The 17,325-nt window shown below is 32.0% G+C and overlaps 1 protein-coding gene across 1 annotated transcript in view; it reads right to left on the bottom strand.

The window, feature by feature from the left end:
• LOC123715790 overlaps positions 1–7,754 on the bottom strand; it is a 121,495-nt gene extending 113,741 nt beyond the window's left edge. The window contains exon 1 of the mRNA XM_045671094.1: positions 7,470–7,754. Coding sequence (XP_045527050.1) covers positions 7,470–7,665 — 196 coding nt within the window. The 5' untranslated portion in view covers positions 7,666–7,754. The remainder of the gene's footprint in view (positions 1–7,469) is intronic.
• Between the last annotated feature and the right edge of the window lie 9,571 nt (positions 7,755–17,325).

Raw genomic sequence — 17,325 nt, 5'->3', positions numbered from 1 at the left:
TAATGCAATTCTACGAGTAAAACAAAGTGTTAGTCTTAAAACAAAATTGTAATGAATAACTCAACCATTTTACAAAACTACCAAAAAGCGTTGGCGCTGACAGTAATAAAATAATTACAATTTCGTATTTAATTAAAACTTTGAGGCGGAATCGGTCAGAAATATTAGTACAGTGCAATGTTGACTGAAAGTTGCCCTAAGCTGTAATGAAGTAGGTCAACTTGACTAAATTTGTTGTGTTCTCTATAGAGGGCGCTATTTCAACTTATTCATTATAATTTCTATACAAACTGTAAAAAGATGTATAAAGATGGTCTTTTATTAAAATTATTAGTCTAGTAATTGACTAATTCAATAAAAAATATGTATATGTCTACTAAAATCAGTTTCATCTTCATATGTAGAGGCAGCACTGGGGCGATAAAAAAATAGAATCTCAGAATTATTTTACACATTTACCAGGATAGTATCTGGCTATGTGCCAAGGGCTCCCGGCAAAATTAATTTAATATAACACGCTCTTAGTGTAAGTGTCTGTAATGAAACTATTCTAAGTTTTTCACTTTTTAATTTGTCCAGTAGTTTATACTTCTTTTTTTATGTATTATACGGCAGGTATTACGGAATATTTAACTAAACTTACAGTATGAGCATTGTTGGTAGTAGGTTCGATCCCAGGCTGTGCACCAATAGAGTTTGTATCTATCTGCACATTTAATATTCGTTCGAACGGTGGAGGAAAACATCGTAAGAAAACTTGCTTGCCTTAGACCCAAAAAGCACAGGAGGTTGATCACCTAGTACCCATCACTTGCCTATTAGATTTACAAATCAAAAAAAAACAGATACAGACAGAGGCCAACACCTAAAAATATTATACTTGATACAATAAAATTTCCTGCAGTTTTTACATTTAATCGTGAACAATGCACGAAGACGGGGTATATGTTAATAGAATCTATTCTAATGAGACTGAATAGTAAAATTGCGCAGCTTTAAAATTCTGATTAGAATCACATCATAAGTATAAATAATTTAAAAAAGTAATCACTATAAACAATGAATAAACGACGACATTTATTAAGGAGTAAAAAATAATACAATTTTAAATTAAATTTCTATTTCTAAATTTGTACGTTTATCAAAATTAATTTTTATGGTTCGCATGTATAATGTTAATAACTTGCATGCGTCTTATTCATAAATAAACTACCCTTTTCAATATGTCACAAACCCCAATAAAAATACACTCTCTAATATTACTTTATTTTTATTTCCATACTCACCCCTTTTGTTCAAAATGGGTCATTTTTTATACCTTACATGAGCTTTCATGTGTGAAGATAACTTTTTTATGTTTTAATAACTTTAATATTCATAATCAGGGCATAATTTAAAAAAAAACTAAAAAATGATTATAGCTAATATAAGGCCGCCTGTTGTGTAGATAGTATTATATTCCACTATATTTAGAAAATACATAAACTATAAACTTATTTTACTATACAACTTGATTGTTTTTAAAATGTAAAATTTGTGTCAGACTCGCTGCCAATTTTATATGCCAAATATATGAAATGTAGTATATAGATTAGATTAGGTTCATAACAAAAGTGAACTTTGAAATTGATAACGCCAACTCATATTTAGATTTGCCTCTGAAATGTCTCTGCTTTTGACTGCAAGAGATAGTCCGGTAGACCAATGATAAGTTGATAGAATGGAGCTGCCTTGGACCTAATTGAGTCCAAAATGCAGGAGGCCTGAGGTATGTTGCGTTAAAAATACTAAATAAGACTAAAGAATTCGTCTAAGAAGGAGATGATGCCATGATGAGTAAAATTAAATTACACATAATAGTTGTAAAATTCATAGCAACAAAAATATTTAGTTCTAAATACTTCGTCTATATTACTTAAATCATGCAAAACTCAGAAATTCCATTATTTTCTAGATATAAAACGTCTAGACTGTGTAACTCATGCAAATATTACACTGAAGGCTTCGTTTGAAGGCTTTAGCATTCAAATATCATGTATATTGTGATTCTTGGTTTCAAATTTCATGTTACTCTTTGTAGTCTCTCGGATTTAGTTTCAAAAGATTTGCGTATATTTTTTTTACAGGTAATCTTTCAAATAATGTAGATGTAATAACTAATAATCAATAGGTAGGGTAGGTAGAAGGGTCCTCTAGAATCTACCCTAGATTGTAAGGGACCCCGAGGCTGAATATGAATATGAATATGAACCCCCTTATCGTTGGACCGACCAAGATAAGATTCTAATAGGTCTTGGTATTACATATAAGCATTTAAGCTTTCCGAAGACAGTAGGGAATGGAAAAATGCATGCAACACTAACATGACCTTTTGGTACGCGACAAAAGAAGAAACTTTAATAATAATAACTCAATAACCTGCACTATAAAAGCATATTTTCTAGAAAATCACTGCTTTCATTAAATTATTAATTAAATCTTTACCTACAGTGTGTCGCAGCGAAAGGTCCAACTATTTCTTGTAACAAAAGTCAGTCTTGAAAGTCGAACCACCACAAATGAGTGTCTCATTTAAACAATATCACCAGATAACAATTTCCCACTAGCTAGGAATTTTTTGCAAAGATCTCTATACAGAAGAGCCGACAAGGAAACAGTTACAATGTTATTTATTTATGTATTACAATTTTTTAATGTTTTCATAATTTTAATAACGCGAATCAAACTTTGGAACATTCCTAGATCCTTAAACATAATTTACCAATAGTTTTAGTAAGCATTTTAGGATAAGAAACTTAAACCAGTTATAGAAATGTCAAAAATCTTTTGAAATACACCCAATCGCATAAAACTAATTGTCCATTTATAATTGTCAAAGGAATTAAAATATTATTACGATTAATCTTAAGAAAATCCCAATACGTTGTTATTGAGATCCAAATTGAAATTCAGAATTTAATAGGCAATAAATATAAACAAGTACATGATTATCGTTTTCAAACGAACCTAAGTGGCGCTTTGTCGTCGTTATGAATATAAAGTGACGTATCAACCTTGTTGTGAACGGTTATTTTAGGAATAATTATTAGGAACTTTTATAACGCTATGTTTAAGGACTAATCTGCTGCTATGACTGTCAAATTAAGGCTGTTGTTCCTCAAGTTTATAATGAATAGTTTCCTGTAATTGTGTTGTGTACCATGGTCAGACATTGGCTTGCTTTAAGTCAGAACTAAACTCTCATTTCGAAGACAAGTAACAACAAAAATAATCCTTCTGATTTCAACAACAAAATTCAGGTATTCAATCTCATTCATTCTTCAATACATATAAAAATTGATTAATAGCAACAAGTAATAGTATAATAATTATGTTGGTTGGAGCGTAAATATATTTTACCAACATACCATCATGAATCATAACCAAAAGCCTAGAATGTTTGGTTTTTGGTAATGATTAATTAGAATGATGTATATTTTGTTAATTTATCTATATATACAAAGACTATCTATCACAAAGTATTTCACGACCATAAGGCCAGATTGTGCTTAACATCGGGGTATGCTACTAGTATAGAATGCATCGATAAACAAATTTGGAGATTCATTTATATTCATATAGCTATCGTGCTGAATAGATTCAGTGGGCGTTGTGCTAGTGATAGCGGATCTCTATATTATTTTATTAAACATAATCAAGTTGGGAAATGCGAAAATATATCTTGATATGTACGGGTTTAATGCGGCGATGAATTTGACATGTCTCAGGGCAACCGCCAACCATATTCTGTTTCTAGTACGTTGTAATATGACGTATATTAGTTCGATAGCAGAAAAAGTTTAAATGGAAATCCTGAGGTTTTAGCATCTAAAAAACAATTGTCTAATGTTATTGGATCTGCATTTATTTGTTTCTTTATAAAAAAAAGCAGAATTAAATGTGACCGTGGACACAAATTGGTCTCATTTTCTCCGTCCACATTCATTATAATATTATTTATAATACTTAAAAAATTAAGTTAAAATTAAAATGATAAGTTTAAATTGTTTACAGTGTCAATATTAGACAGAATGAAAATTGAACTTCAGTGTATTATTGTGTGTTTAATTCAGATAGTCAAGATATTTTACTCGTGGAATAGTATTTTAATGTACACACAGTATAAAAAGACAGCGCGACACAATAATCCTTTTTTTAGTGCGTAATCCTGCAGTGCAACCACACCCTTTTGATAGGCGAAACAGCCATTTAATGATATATATTATATAATTTCCTATAGTTAAATGCAAGACAAATTGCATATCGTATGCCAATCATTGCACTCAGTTTCAATACGCCTATTAACAGATTAGTCATTTATAATTGTGAAGATCCTGTTGTACTAAGGCTATATAAAAATTTTATATTATTTCAATATAGTACCGGGAAACAATTATACACAAAATATACCTCTTAGTTCATCCACATTTATTTTATAACCTTCAAAATCGCTATCGATAATCCAACCAAATGTTAGATTCCGTTGAAGATGTTGATGGCCAACTAGATCAAGCCAAATGCTCATCAAGGCTCAACCGTTTTTTAATGATTTGTACGACTCATAAGACATGTTGTTTTATCTCCTGTAATTCCTCTGTAACTTTTTAATCCACACACGAAATTCTATTGGTAAAGGAAAATTAAAGACAAATGATAGACAAACATCCGATGTTGTTGTCCTTAATGATATGTAATACACACTATTATGTTATTAACGACGCAACGCAAACTCCGCACCAAAATGGAAAAACGTCGATATTTATATGACGCGGCAGATGATTTGTAGATTTATGTTTAAAGAATTTAGCATATCAGTCCCATAGTTTTAGAGCCGATCCAATGCAAACAAACAATCAAATACTTCCTCTTTAGATTAGAATAGATAAACTATCTGAATATTGCAATTTGTAGACTTGGTCACTAATTGGACCGTGAAAGGTCAAGAAACATCAATTAATCTCCGCATAATGAGGAACAAGAGAAAAAATTTGGCGAACAGCTCACAATTTTAAATTAATAAAATCTACACTAGAAAATATTTTAAAATGATATCAAGGCAGAGGTGTTAAATAGTTTATTTCGTCGTGCACTAGCTTAACTTAGTTATTTTTAAGGATAACATTTTTACATTACTGTATTTATTTTAGGAAAACTTTTATTTTTATTTCAAAACCATATATATTATTAGGCGCCAAGGATACGAGGTTATGATGATTTTTTAATTTGCATTATAATTTCATAAAAAACAAAAGAAAACATTAAATGAGTGTAGTATTTAATATTTTTTTTGTTTATTAAAAAGAAACTATTATTTATTTCATTCCTTTTGACGATAACCATACCCTGGAGGTCAATTCAACTAAACTTTTTCATAGTAACACAAAGCTGAACACTTTTGGGTCAAAATATTATAAAAACAACGGGTACAATAATATGTCTGCCCCACTAGTTATAAGAATAGCGTGATTATCAGTCCAAATGACAAGTCCTAAAAAAACAAGAAGAAACTGTTTTCATAAGTAAAACCGCTGGTTAACATTCTTCACTTCTTTTGTTTTATTTTTCTCTTGTTTTCTGATATTTTGGTATTACTATAGGGTTCTTTTTTAACACATAAATAATAATTATTTATGCAATAAAAAACATTTCCCATTATAACAGCCTTGCCAACTCAAGAAATATTACCTTGTACCACAACTAATGCCTACATAAGTTTCAGTGTGTAGTTTAAAAGATTAGCCTCCATTAGGTAATGAGGTTGGTAAATGGGAGGTGCTAAGGTTTATGTGAAAATGGCTCCCGAGTGAAGGGTTAAAGTTAATGACCCTTGAATTTTTCTCACCTATAACAGTATAAATGAACTGCTATTGTTTAAAATTAAGCTGAAAGCGGAAAGCCGTGTTTTAAAATTGGTATTAATCGTATATTTTACTGTGGGGCAGACACAATTTTACGATTTGTATAGGTAATTTTATGTGTCTCGAATATTTATACTTGAATATATATTTCATCATATATCAAGTGAAATGTTCAGGTCAAAATACAATAATAAATAATTCTTAATACTAATAAAAATGGCGTGAAAGACTTAGGGCCTAGATTCGCTGCAAATCAATAATTGTAACGGATTCATAGACAAGACACAGCATTAAAAAAACGTCTTATGAAACACAATCAAAAATGTGTGTATGTTGCAGTCTCTAAACAGCTAACTCTGTTATATAATTATCGTTTATGACGAAGACTCAAAAATTCCAAAAAGTAAAAATTAACCCCAAATTACACTTCTGTTTCACTTTAATTGTATTGCATAATGTAAATTAATTATAGCTGCGCGAGGGCAACAAAACTTGTGAGAATAATAGCCCTGACTTGACCTAGTTTTTCACAATAATACAAGCAAGCCTTTCAACTTGCAATTCATCATTGGCGACGTGTGTTGTTGCCACAGTTAATAGAAATGCAGTGGTTAATTTGTCGTATCTAAGCTACGGTTTAACGGTTTAGTGTTTTATACTATGATGGTGTTTCATGTAGATTTAAATATAAAGCTTATAAAATATAAAGCCTTTATTAGGAATAATAGAATACATTAAACTAACAAATGTATGCATAATGTATACCGTCAAAGCAGTAATGTATCTCGTTTTCTCACAGCGTTTATTTGACAAAAAGAGACGAATGAGTACTGTATTGGAATTTTAACTTTGTTATTGTTTTTTATTAGAGTTGATTTATAACGTCTACACACTCATTGAATCCAAATCCTGTATCGAGTAAAGAAAAATGTATTATAAAATACTAACAGAATTCGCATACATTTATCACGCACTGTCACTGTGCTTTAAAAATAGAATTTAAATGTTGGGATAGACACCGATTTCGTAAACAATGAACTCAGTATTTCACAACTGACAGTAAGTAAACATTGGATGTCCGTAGTGTGACATTATTAATTAAGCCTGGTGACAGTGTATTACTGACGGTGACAACACTGATAGTTATACAGTGACGTGGCATTTTAAAGTTTTGAAAAGTTCAATAACTTTGTATTATTTATTTTTATATATGTCAAAAAGTCATCAAGTAAATAGCCGTCTGTCTAAGATGGTTGCGCATTTAGACGACGGTATAAAGTTTGTCTCTACAATGTACAGAAGTGATGAACAATGATGATGTTGATAATAAACATGTAAAAGGCAATTTGAGAAATCTAAGGCCCTGTCCTGAATGATTGTAGCGCCACTGGATATTATTTAATAACCTTGAAGAAGATTTTGCGGTTGTAGAAGTAATGAACACTACTAATTTGTTTATACGTATTTATGTTTAAAAAACGACACTTGAAAGTTTAATACAAAAAATTACTCTAGATAGAAACATTTAAGTAAAATTAGTATTTCAAAATCTCAATAACAAATTTAACTTACCTGAAATCTTTCCGACAGGATGGGTGACAGGAGGCGATGACGTGGTCACCGTGACTGGGGGGTATACTGGATCGCAGCATTCTCTTTCAGGAAACTCACTTGCGCCAACACTTGTAATCCCCACCAGAACACACAACCACATACACATTGTCACTAACCCCCGACCATTATACACCGACCCCCCCTTAACCAACATCCAAAGGAGCCTTCTATATTCAAAAAGTCCCCTGCTGTGATAGCTTAGCCCCCTTTTATGATAATAATCCCCCCGCTTAGAAACCCCCGTAATTCTAGTGCCATATCGTTGATTCATCTGTCACTTTATCATTACTTCATATTACATATTTTAATTGACAGCGATTGTGACGTTTGCGTTTATGTTTAAATCTGGAAGGAAATAAAAATATTTTATTTTAATCGCAATAAATTAATATAAAAATTGAATTATAAAACGTAAAAAATCTGTGCCTTGGAGAATATTGTGTGGCGTGTCCACGTTCAAAATAATTATAATTTACTAAGAATTGTTTACTTATTTTGATCTTATCCGACTCGATATCGTAAAATTATCAATTTAGGAAATATTCTAAAAGCGTTAGATCAAAATTATTTGTATGTTTTAATTTTTATGCCGGGCATTATGAATTCTTAATATGCTATTAAACTTGAGAACTGCGCGCTTATTGCTTTTCTTTCAAACTTTTAAAGAAAGATTTGATTATGTCGTACGCAATTTTGAAGGTTTTTATCTTACAAAAATTACGTGTAAAAAAGTGTTTTGACTTATGTATCAAGTGTTAAATTTGTTTTAGTCGAAAGATTGACACTATAATTAAGAGAAAGGTAAAATTTAACACCATCACGTGGTTTGGGTTTCAGTACTTTTACTTATTCCACTTTTTCATTTATTTATGAGAAAACTATGAATCTTAAAAAACAATCACATTATCAATCTTATCGATTGTAATAAGCAATAACATTTTGCATAATAAATAATAATAAAAAAATTACCGGCACTATAGGATTAAAAATGTAATTATAGTCTTATATTTACTATGTTGAATAAATAATCCATATACTAAGCGTAGTACCAAATTGGACGCCAAGTCGTGGGCAATTAGGACTTAATATCGCTTTATAATATTTAATCAACATTTCACTGTTGTTGTGTTTTTATATGTTATAATTTGATCTTTTTATAAATAGCCTACTACCAACCTGCAAAGCAGCCTTTATAAATAAAGATCGATAACCATAAAACTGTTATTTTCCGTATCACGTGTATAAATAACAAATGGCGACTCGCCGGTCATGGAAATCATTAAAATTTCGTTTAGTTAATAAGAAATTTAGATGCAATGTATATGTCAAATATTTATTTACATATATATCAAACTTAGAAATATTTTCATTTGTTTACAACATTAATATTAATGGAAATTAAGTTAGTTATTATTGATAAATAATAACGTATTTAATTCAAAACAAAAATATGGTTAGGTAATATTTCCCCTTTTTTTGATAAGGTAATGTTATTCTCTTTAATTTCTAGACAGTTTTTAATTAACATTTAATAATTGTTCAAATAAAGTTACACAAACTAAAAACAGCCTGCAAGTAACATTTATGGCTTACAATGGTCTACGTCGTAGCATCGTCTACGTGGCGCCGTAGCGCTCATTTACTAGCATGGTACTCTACAAAATTAAACGTACTATTAGCCACAATTAGTAAAGTTTTGTATTTTTTTTGTACAAGAGAACAATAGTGAAATTATTTTAATAACACCGATATGATTTACAACTAACATCTTGGATCATAGCATCACAATCTTCTTTTAAAAAAACATTTTCCGCATATGTAGTCCTGTTTCAGCATAAATCTGATCATAGGCTAAGCTTTCTTACTCGCAACAAGGTATAAGAGGACACTTTGACCGATTGAGAGGGATGGAAAGTTCAGACTAGGTCTTATTAAGGGCAATCTCCATTATTGATTATTTCTTTTAAACTCTTGTTATTCCTGTATGCAGGTATTTCATGTAAAAGGCCAAATGTAAAGGTCAGTTCAACACTTCAATTTAAACTTTGCACTGCAAATAATTTTACAAAATAAAACTTTTTTAATGAATAGCTCCCTTTACGTCATATAACCACTAAACATGTGATTATTATAAGAAATTAATATTATTATTGCGTATATATATATGAACTTACTTGGTATGTTTTATCAGAGCTTTCCGTTAAATTATATAGTAAGAATATGAAACGTTACATTATCTTATCATTTTGAGCAGGCCAACACCTAGTGGCTACAGCGTGCGACTCTTATCCCTGAGCTCGTAGGTACGATCTCCGGGTGTGCACCAATGGAAAACATCGTAAGGAAACCGGCTTGCCCAAATATTCGACGGCGTGCGTCAGGCACAGGAGGCTGATCACCTACTTGCCTTTTAGATTAAAAAAAGATCATGAAACAGATAAAAAAACCTGAGGCCCAGGCCTAAAAGGGTTGTAACGCCACTGATTTATATAATTTTTACCCTCTTTTTATAATTAAAGTGTAATGCAAGTTCGGAACTGAATACATCTATACATCTTTAATCAAAAAAGAGAAGGAATACGTATGTATCAACAAATCGCTTACAACTCTGTAACGAATGCTAGGTATCAGGGGAAAAAACTGAATATACCCACTTCCCGCCCGTGCTTCTCGTGATTCGCGCGCTTTTACAGTCGTACAAGATTTATTCTATTTTTAAATATGAGTGGCACTCACTTGCGCCAGCTCTAAATCAACCTCTTTGCAAATTAGAAGAAAATTACATAATCAATCTTGTACAGCGTCAATATATTCACAATTTGATACTATTTGCCAATATACGTTGTTCTATACAATTAAGCCTAAATTAGCTTTAGAGGGTTGGAAGACAATCTAAGCTTCACGTTACATAATATTGAGTCAGCGCATATCGATAGGTATACATCATAATTCGTTATCTAACTCATTTCATTATATATTTAAGTTAATTTAAATATTCGGTAAGTTTAAAATTAAACACGTTCAATCTTTATAACTAGGTCATACGTTCGACGAGATGAATACCAGGCTTTGTCTATAAAATTCCATCCAAGGCACAGAATATTCACAGCACTATAAAGAGGAGGTTATACAATTAAACAAATGAATTACGTTTAAAAAAAATCGAAAATGTACGCGTGTTTCATAACGCGCCGTGCGACCACCGCAACCGCCAAGATTCTACTAACGTAGTAGACGATCGGGTCACCCCTCACCCCGATAAACCCCTTTGAGCCCTCGACCGTGGCTACCTTTCGACCTCCGAAATGATGTAAATACAACTTTTAAATAAAATAATGTTGAGCTCTAATTTCATTCCTGTTAAGTTGAAAGTTGCCTGTTAATACATCTGATTTTCTAACACTAATGTGTGCCGGAAAAGCGAATGCGCCCCACAGCCTCACAAGTCACTACAAGAGGACAACGCAAGATGAAATTGTAACTTTAAACGTTGTACTTAAGGTTCATTTTTCATTAAGCTCATCTGAAACGTGAGTAAAAATTGTAAATGTACGGGTCGAACTGGACACGAATGTCCAAATTCGATTATGTTATAATTGTAACAATGGTCTGTAAGAACATAATTATAAAGTGTATTTTTGTAAATCAACGTCGCCTTTTCTGAATGTTTTTGGCTTTCCACGGGTCATATTAGCTATTTTAAAACTTTAGTGTGGTGGGTAATTATGAACCTTAGGTAGCAGGTGAAAGAGTTGACATTTTGACATGTTCTTTTGAATATGAAAAATCGAAATTTAACACCAAGAGACGTTTATGAATGCGAGCGTAGATTTTGTCAAATGAGAACAATAAGATGTGCATTTACTTGACAAAGTGGTTGCATTCTATCTTCAGGGAAAAATGTCTTAATAATTCAAGAATTTTCCTGTTCATTTGCGAGTCGCGGTCGGTACTAAGAACAACTTTTATCGTAGTAAAAAGAAGAGTTTACACTTTGTGTGGTTATAGTAATATTTATGATATCTAATTTCATTTTTAAATTTTAGAATAGTTTGTAAATACAGATTATTAATTTGACCATTATTAAAGCTCGTGGCAATTTTTTTTAATCTCTACTTATCATTAAATCCACAGACATGAAATCACGTGCTCTTACGCTTTCCAACTTTGTCACGCTATGATTTCACAATATAATCAATATTTAAATTAATTCTTTTTTGTTTGCCATAATTTTTCAGTTGTTCTTTACCCAATATTGGAGATTCATCTGGAGTATTTGCAAACCAATTCAAAAGGTAGAGCCAACATTGAAGTATTAAGTTATTCTAACTCAGTTTACTAATAAAAATATACGACCTTGAGCTTTTATTTGTAATGTCACTGATTATATCCGCTTTTTATATAAATTAAAAAAAAAACACTTAAATATCTTAATGGTCGCAAGCCTTATATTTATAATATTAAATAACTAATATTAATCTAATTAAATACTTCATTATATTTCAATCTATGTTAGGTTCTATTTCTTCTATATTGTTTATTATACTTTCTATGTTGGGAAAAGGATAATCAGAAGGTTTAATCTTTGAATTATTTAATGAATAGCTAAAATATCTCGGCAAATTCAAATACTCGATAATATGCAACCTTGGTGAGTGGTTTATTTAATATATCACCTGGTTCGGTCTTAGGGCTAGAAACAGGTCAGGTAGCTGTCTGGGTCGAATAGGTTGACTATAAGTTACCTAATTGTACTACCTGAATATTTTAGAATGAAATTCGCGTTACGCTTTTGAAATAACACTTTTTCAATAAAACGATAATGTTCTTTAGAAAGTATAACTCATTGTTCAAGAGTATAACTATATAAATATTGAACCAGCCTCTACTGTATTCATGACAGAATTCATGAAGAAAGAAGTTCTTCATATGGCAAAATCTTTTAAACAATAATGTAAATATTTATCTGAAATCACCTAAATAGAAAAGAAGTTTCCTTTCGAGTAGTTACTAATTTTAACAGATTTAAACTTCTAAAAGAAATTTAGGATTACGGACACGAAAACGAAATATTAAGAATTGTTACATACGTTGGGATCACAACGCTAAACCATAAAGCATAGTTGCCCTATTCACTGTATCGCACGCAAACCACAGTTCGATTGGTCTTTAACAAATTTTGATAACATGACCCCGTTATATTTTTATTTGTTTCATAAAGTGAGTTATTGAATGGATAGTTGTTAACTGTTGCAAATATTGCCTTAAAAAGATTATAAAATATTTACGTGATTCATTTAATAAGCTTAGTGAAGTATATGTAAAATTAAAGTATACAAATGCCTGAGTGTAATGTACCGATATTAAGATTTAACAACCACTTATTAGTAATCATCTATTAATAATAAGGTTAAAAAAAATCAATGGCACTACAACCTTTTTAGGTCTGAGCCTCAGATCCCTGTAGCTGGCCTGTATCTGATGCATGATCATTTGTTAATCTTATAGGCAAGTAGGAGATCAGCCTTCTGTGCCTGACGCATGCCGTCGACTTTTTGGGTCTAAGGCACGCCGGTTTCCTCCCTTTACCGTTTGAACGAAAATTTAATGCGCACATAGAAAGAAAATCCATTAGTGCACAGCCATGGATCGAACCTACGACCTCAGGGATGAGAGTCACACTCTGAAGCTACTAGGCCAACACTACTCATTAATATTAAGGTAAGTTAAAAAAATAGGGAATTTATAAAAAAAAAAACCTTTTTTTATTATTTTAGTATCACACAGTAGTGTGTGAATGTGAATAATTCTTTCAATGATACTCTGATGACATAAACTTGGAATTATGTTGCACGAAAACTCAAAAGCGTCTATAACAGACCAAGCAATAAATATTAAAAAAAACTTTTATTTCTGTGACCACACAATATGTATTTAAAATACAACATAAAATAAAATATTTGGTCTAAAGTGTGTCCTGGAACACGTAGGCCCCTTCAGGCTTTCCCAATTTGTCCCTATCTCCGGCAACTCTAGGGCACACAGCACCTCTGGTTTCTGTATCATCCCTCCATCGCTTGAACTGTCAACCTTTTTTCGTTTTCTATCTCGTGGCTGCTATTTGGTTATGAAATATCTCACGATTTTCTCTTGTCATGTGCCCCGATCATCGCCATTTTAGCTGTCTTATTTCTTAACTTAACTTGAACTTTTAAAGTGACACGGTGAGTAAATAATAATTTACAGTCATAGTTAAATAACGCATCAATAGTTTTTCCGCCAACAACTGTGACAGAAACAAATGATTCATAATTATACTTTCATTCAAAGTAATCAATTCACAATTTCCCTTAAAACAATAACTTTAAACTTAAGAAAACCGCTCCTTTGCAAACGTAGACTCCTGCGGTTTTAAAATTGCAATATTTCCTTTGAACAAGTTATAACTACGCCAAGATACAGTAATATTTAACTGTGGTTTTAAAGTGCTCATTGTTCGTGACGGTTTGTGATTAAATCAAGATTCAAACTACCCTGCGGTTGTTTTAAACGTAGAACGATGGTGATAATTAAAACGTTATGATGTGATGTAACCAATTAGAATTCTGTGCAATTGATAATTATAGACTAAAATATATTATTGTCGTAAATGCCAGATATTTCTTAAGCATATATTTGTGATATTTTTATCGTAAAAATATAAATTTGCATTTACAAAAGTGTGTATTAATTATCAACATAAATTTAAATTTTATAATTGTTATAAAACTCAACATATCACTCTAACTTGCGAACACTTAACTCTGATGCCCAAAAGCTTAAATGAAGCTTATATTTTAGCGACTTCGTAATACGACCATGGCCTTTTCAGCAATATGTTCACGCGTACAAAAGATTGTGCCAGAATGTTTATATATTATCCACTTGGCTTGACAAGCGAGTTGTCGCAGTTTACAAATCGTTAGTAGGCCACGGATTTATAGATCTAGATCGGGTTCAAAAATATGTTCACGTTCGTGGGTCAGTAATTGTTGGTCACTTTACCCGTTTGATTTAGTTTTAAAACACCGTTCCAAAAAACCAATGCCGCTACAACATTTTAGCCTCAGATTTTTTATTATATTTTGTGTTTAAAAGAATCTTCAACAATAATTTTAACAGGCAAGTTGATGATAAGCCAGCCGTACCTGAGCCGTCGATTTTTGAGCCTAAAGCTTGCCGGTTTCCTCACAATGTTTTCATTCACCGTACTAGCTAAATTCGCAAGCGGACAGAAAGTCCATTGCTGCTTATAAAAAGCTATTGTATACCTAAAAATTCTATAAAGCGCAAATTCGGCCCCACATGGAATACTGTTCTCACCTGTGGGCGGAAGCTCCGCAGTACCATCTCCTTCCACTAAAGTGACCGTATTCAACGAAGAGCGATTCGAATCGTATACGACCCATCACTTTCTGTCCGGCTTAATCCCTTGGCATTACGTAGAGTGCGTTGCGTTACTCTGCATCTTCTAACGCATTTACCATGGAGATTGTTCAGAGGAGTTGTTCGGATTAATACCTGCAGCTGAGTCTCATTATCAGACGGCAAGGCAAAATACCAAATACCATCCGTATCACCTCGATGTCCGTCGTTCCACAACTGAGCGTTTTCTAAGGCAGTTTTTGCCGCGTACCCACTGTCCAGCTGCCCGCTAAAGATTTTAAGACCCAATTCGACTTAGGATCCTTCAAGAAAAGAGCGTACCAATGATTGAAAGGCCAGCAACGTATAATATAATACATAAATAAATAAAAATCTTGAAAATTACTAAATAATTAGCAACATTAATACAACTTAAACCATACGACCTTTTAAAATGGTAAATTAAAATATCAGATATAAAATTAAATAAATTATGATTTATTAAATCAGTGTTGGCGTAGTAGCTTCAACGTGCGACTTTCTGAGGTCGAATTCAATACCAGGTTTTGCATATGGACTTTCTGCCTATGGCCCATCTTACACTCGCTCGAACTGGAAACATCGTGTGAAAACCGTCAGTAGATAATAAGAATGTCACAAATCCAAAATTCGACATGTGATCGAAAGAGAACGCTGTAGTGCAAGTTGGCAGAACATGTCCATAAATAAAAATTACAAACACTTATACTGGCTTATTATCAATTATTACATTCCAACCACTAAGAAAAACCGAAAAAACACACGTTTAAATAATATTTTCAGTGCGGTCATTCAGTTTATGCTTAATTTACCAACACACGGTTTCTTCTTATTTACTATAATAATATGTATAATGTATATATGATATGATATAATAGATATATAGCTACGACCTATAAGAGCTATGGCCTCCTCAAATTGTCACGAGGCTTGGCGACCTCCAGCTCGTGAACTTTGCCATTGTTCTCAGGTCATCAAAATTGACGTTTCGTATAAAAATGTTTACAAGCATGTAGTTTCAATACATATATTATTAATGAAATAAACAAGCGCCATCTAGTTCTATTCCAATACACCACTGTAAGTGCCGGTTTCTGTAGTTCAAACAGTGTTGTCTGGTTGACAACAGCTATCACAGGTGTCGCTTGCTATTTCAAGGGTATAATGTTATATTATTGTAATCACATAACTGAAAATAATTGTTTGAAAAATAACTCCTACAACATGAATAAAAATGTAATGCAATATAATTCTCATTGTCATTTTCTAATCGCGTTGGTCATAGCGCCATATATTCGGTTAAAGTGCATCTTAATTTTGCAATTAAAAGCGCTGGCATACTGAGAACAAATCTATTAAATTAATTATTTGTCTCTAATCCACTATAAGATCATGAATTACTTTTGTTGAGTCATCCCCATTAAAAAATAATTTGTACTAACCGTAAGCTTCCTTTCTTTTTCACTAAAATCATTCTATGACAATATTGAGATCTTTCTTGATAAAAAAATCCAACCTAGTGCAGATAATAACACATACATTAAAATATATATCCAATTGGGTACAACTGTCAGTTATATGCGTCCCTACATTTCAGCGATTCATTTCTATTTAATGATTAATAAACATTTTGGAGTAAATTATTCCTCTGAAATTATTTAATTAATTTAATTTAATTTAAAAAGTTCTATATAGAAATCTTTACAATGATACATTTCGGGAAGTCGGATAAACCATTGTTGACTTCCATAAATATATAAATATTATAATTGTTTTAATCAAGTTGCCTCTAACCTACCCTTACTTATGTAAAAATAAAAGGCATTGTGTCAGCTAGACGTCATAAACTATTCTTCTTGCTAAAGTCTTTAAAGGTGGTTGATACCGTGGAGTATATATTCGCCACACATAATAAGCAGTTACTCAACCATCTAGGAAGGAACTGGAGGTTTTTTAGGTGATGTCACATTATGTAAATCCGATTATTCACACACTATTTGCCTGCACAATGGCAATACATAAGCCGTGTTGTTTGTCTTAATACATTGGTTTACATAATACATCAACTTATCATCTATTGATTTATATACACAGCGGCTTTTTTAAGATAGCAGATCTTAACATTAAAAACATCGCTTATGTCTTATAAAATGTAAATCATGTTGTAGTTATTTTCACAATTCGGTTGACGGAAAAGGAATCTTTTACTATAGCGGCATTCATTACCTGCAGCAGGATAGTACTAGTAGGTCCCGGATCTTCACACCGAAAAAAGGATTTCTATCATAACCTTGTTTATGAGAGTGGCCCGACAGGGGCCTAACAAGTTGCAATCATGCGCTGACGTCATTAACGGGACATCAACTAAAAG

The sequence above is a fragment of the Pieris brassicae genome, chromosome 10, assembly GCF_905147105.1.
Source record: "Pieris brassicae chromosome 10, ilPieBrab1.1, whole genome shotgun sequence".
In the NCBI taxonomy this organism is placed as follows: domain Eukaryota; kingdom Metazoa; phylum Arthropoda; class Insecta; order Lepidoptera; family Pieridae; genus Pieris; species Pieris brassicae.
The sequence above is the reverse complement of the archived record's forward strand: the minus strand, read 5'-3'. Positions and strand labels throughout refer to the sequence as shown.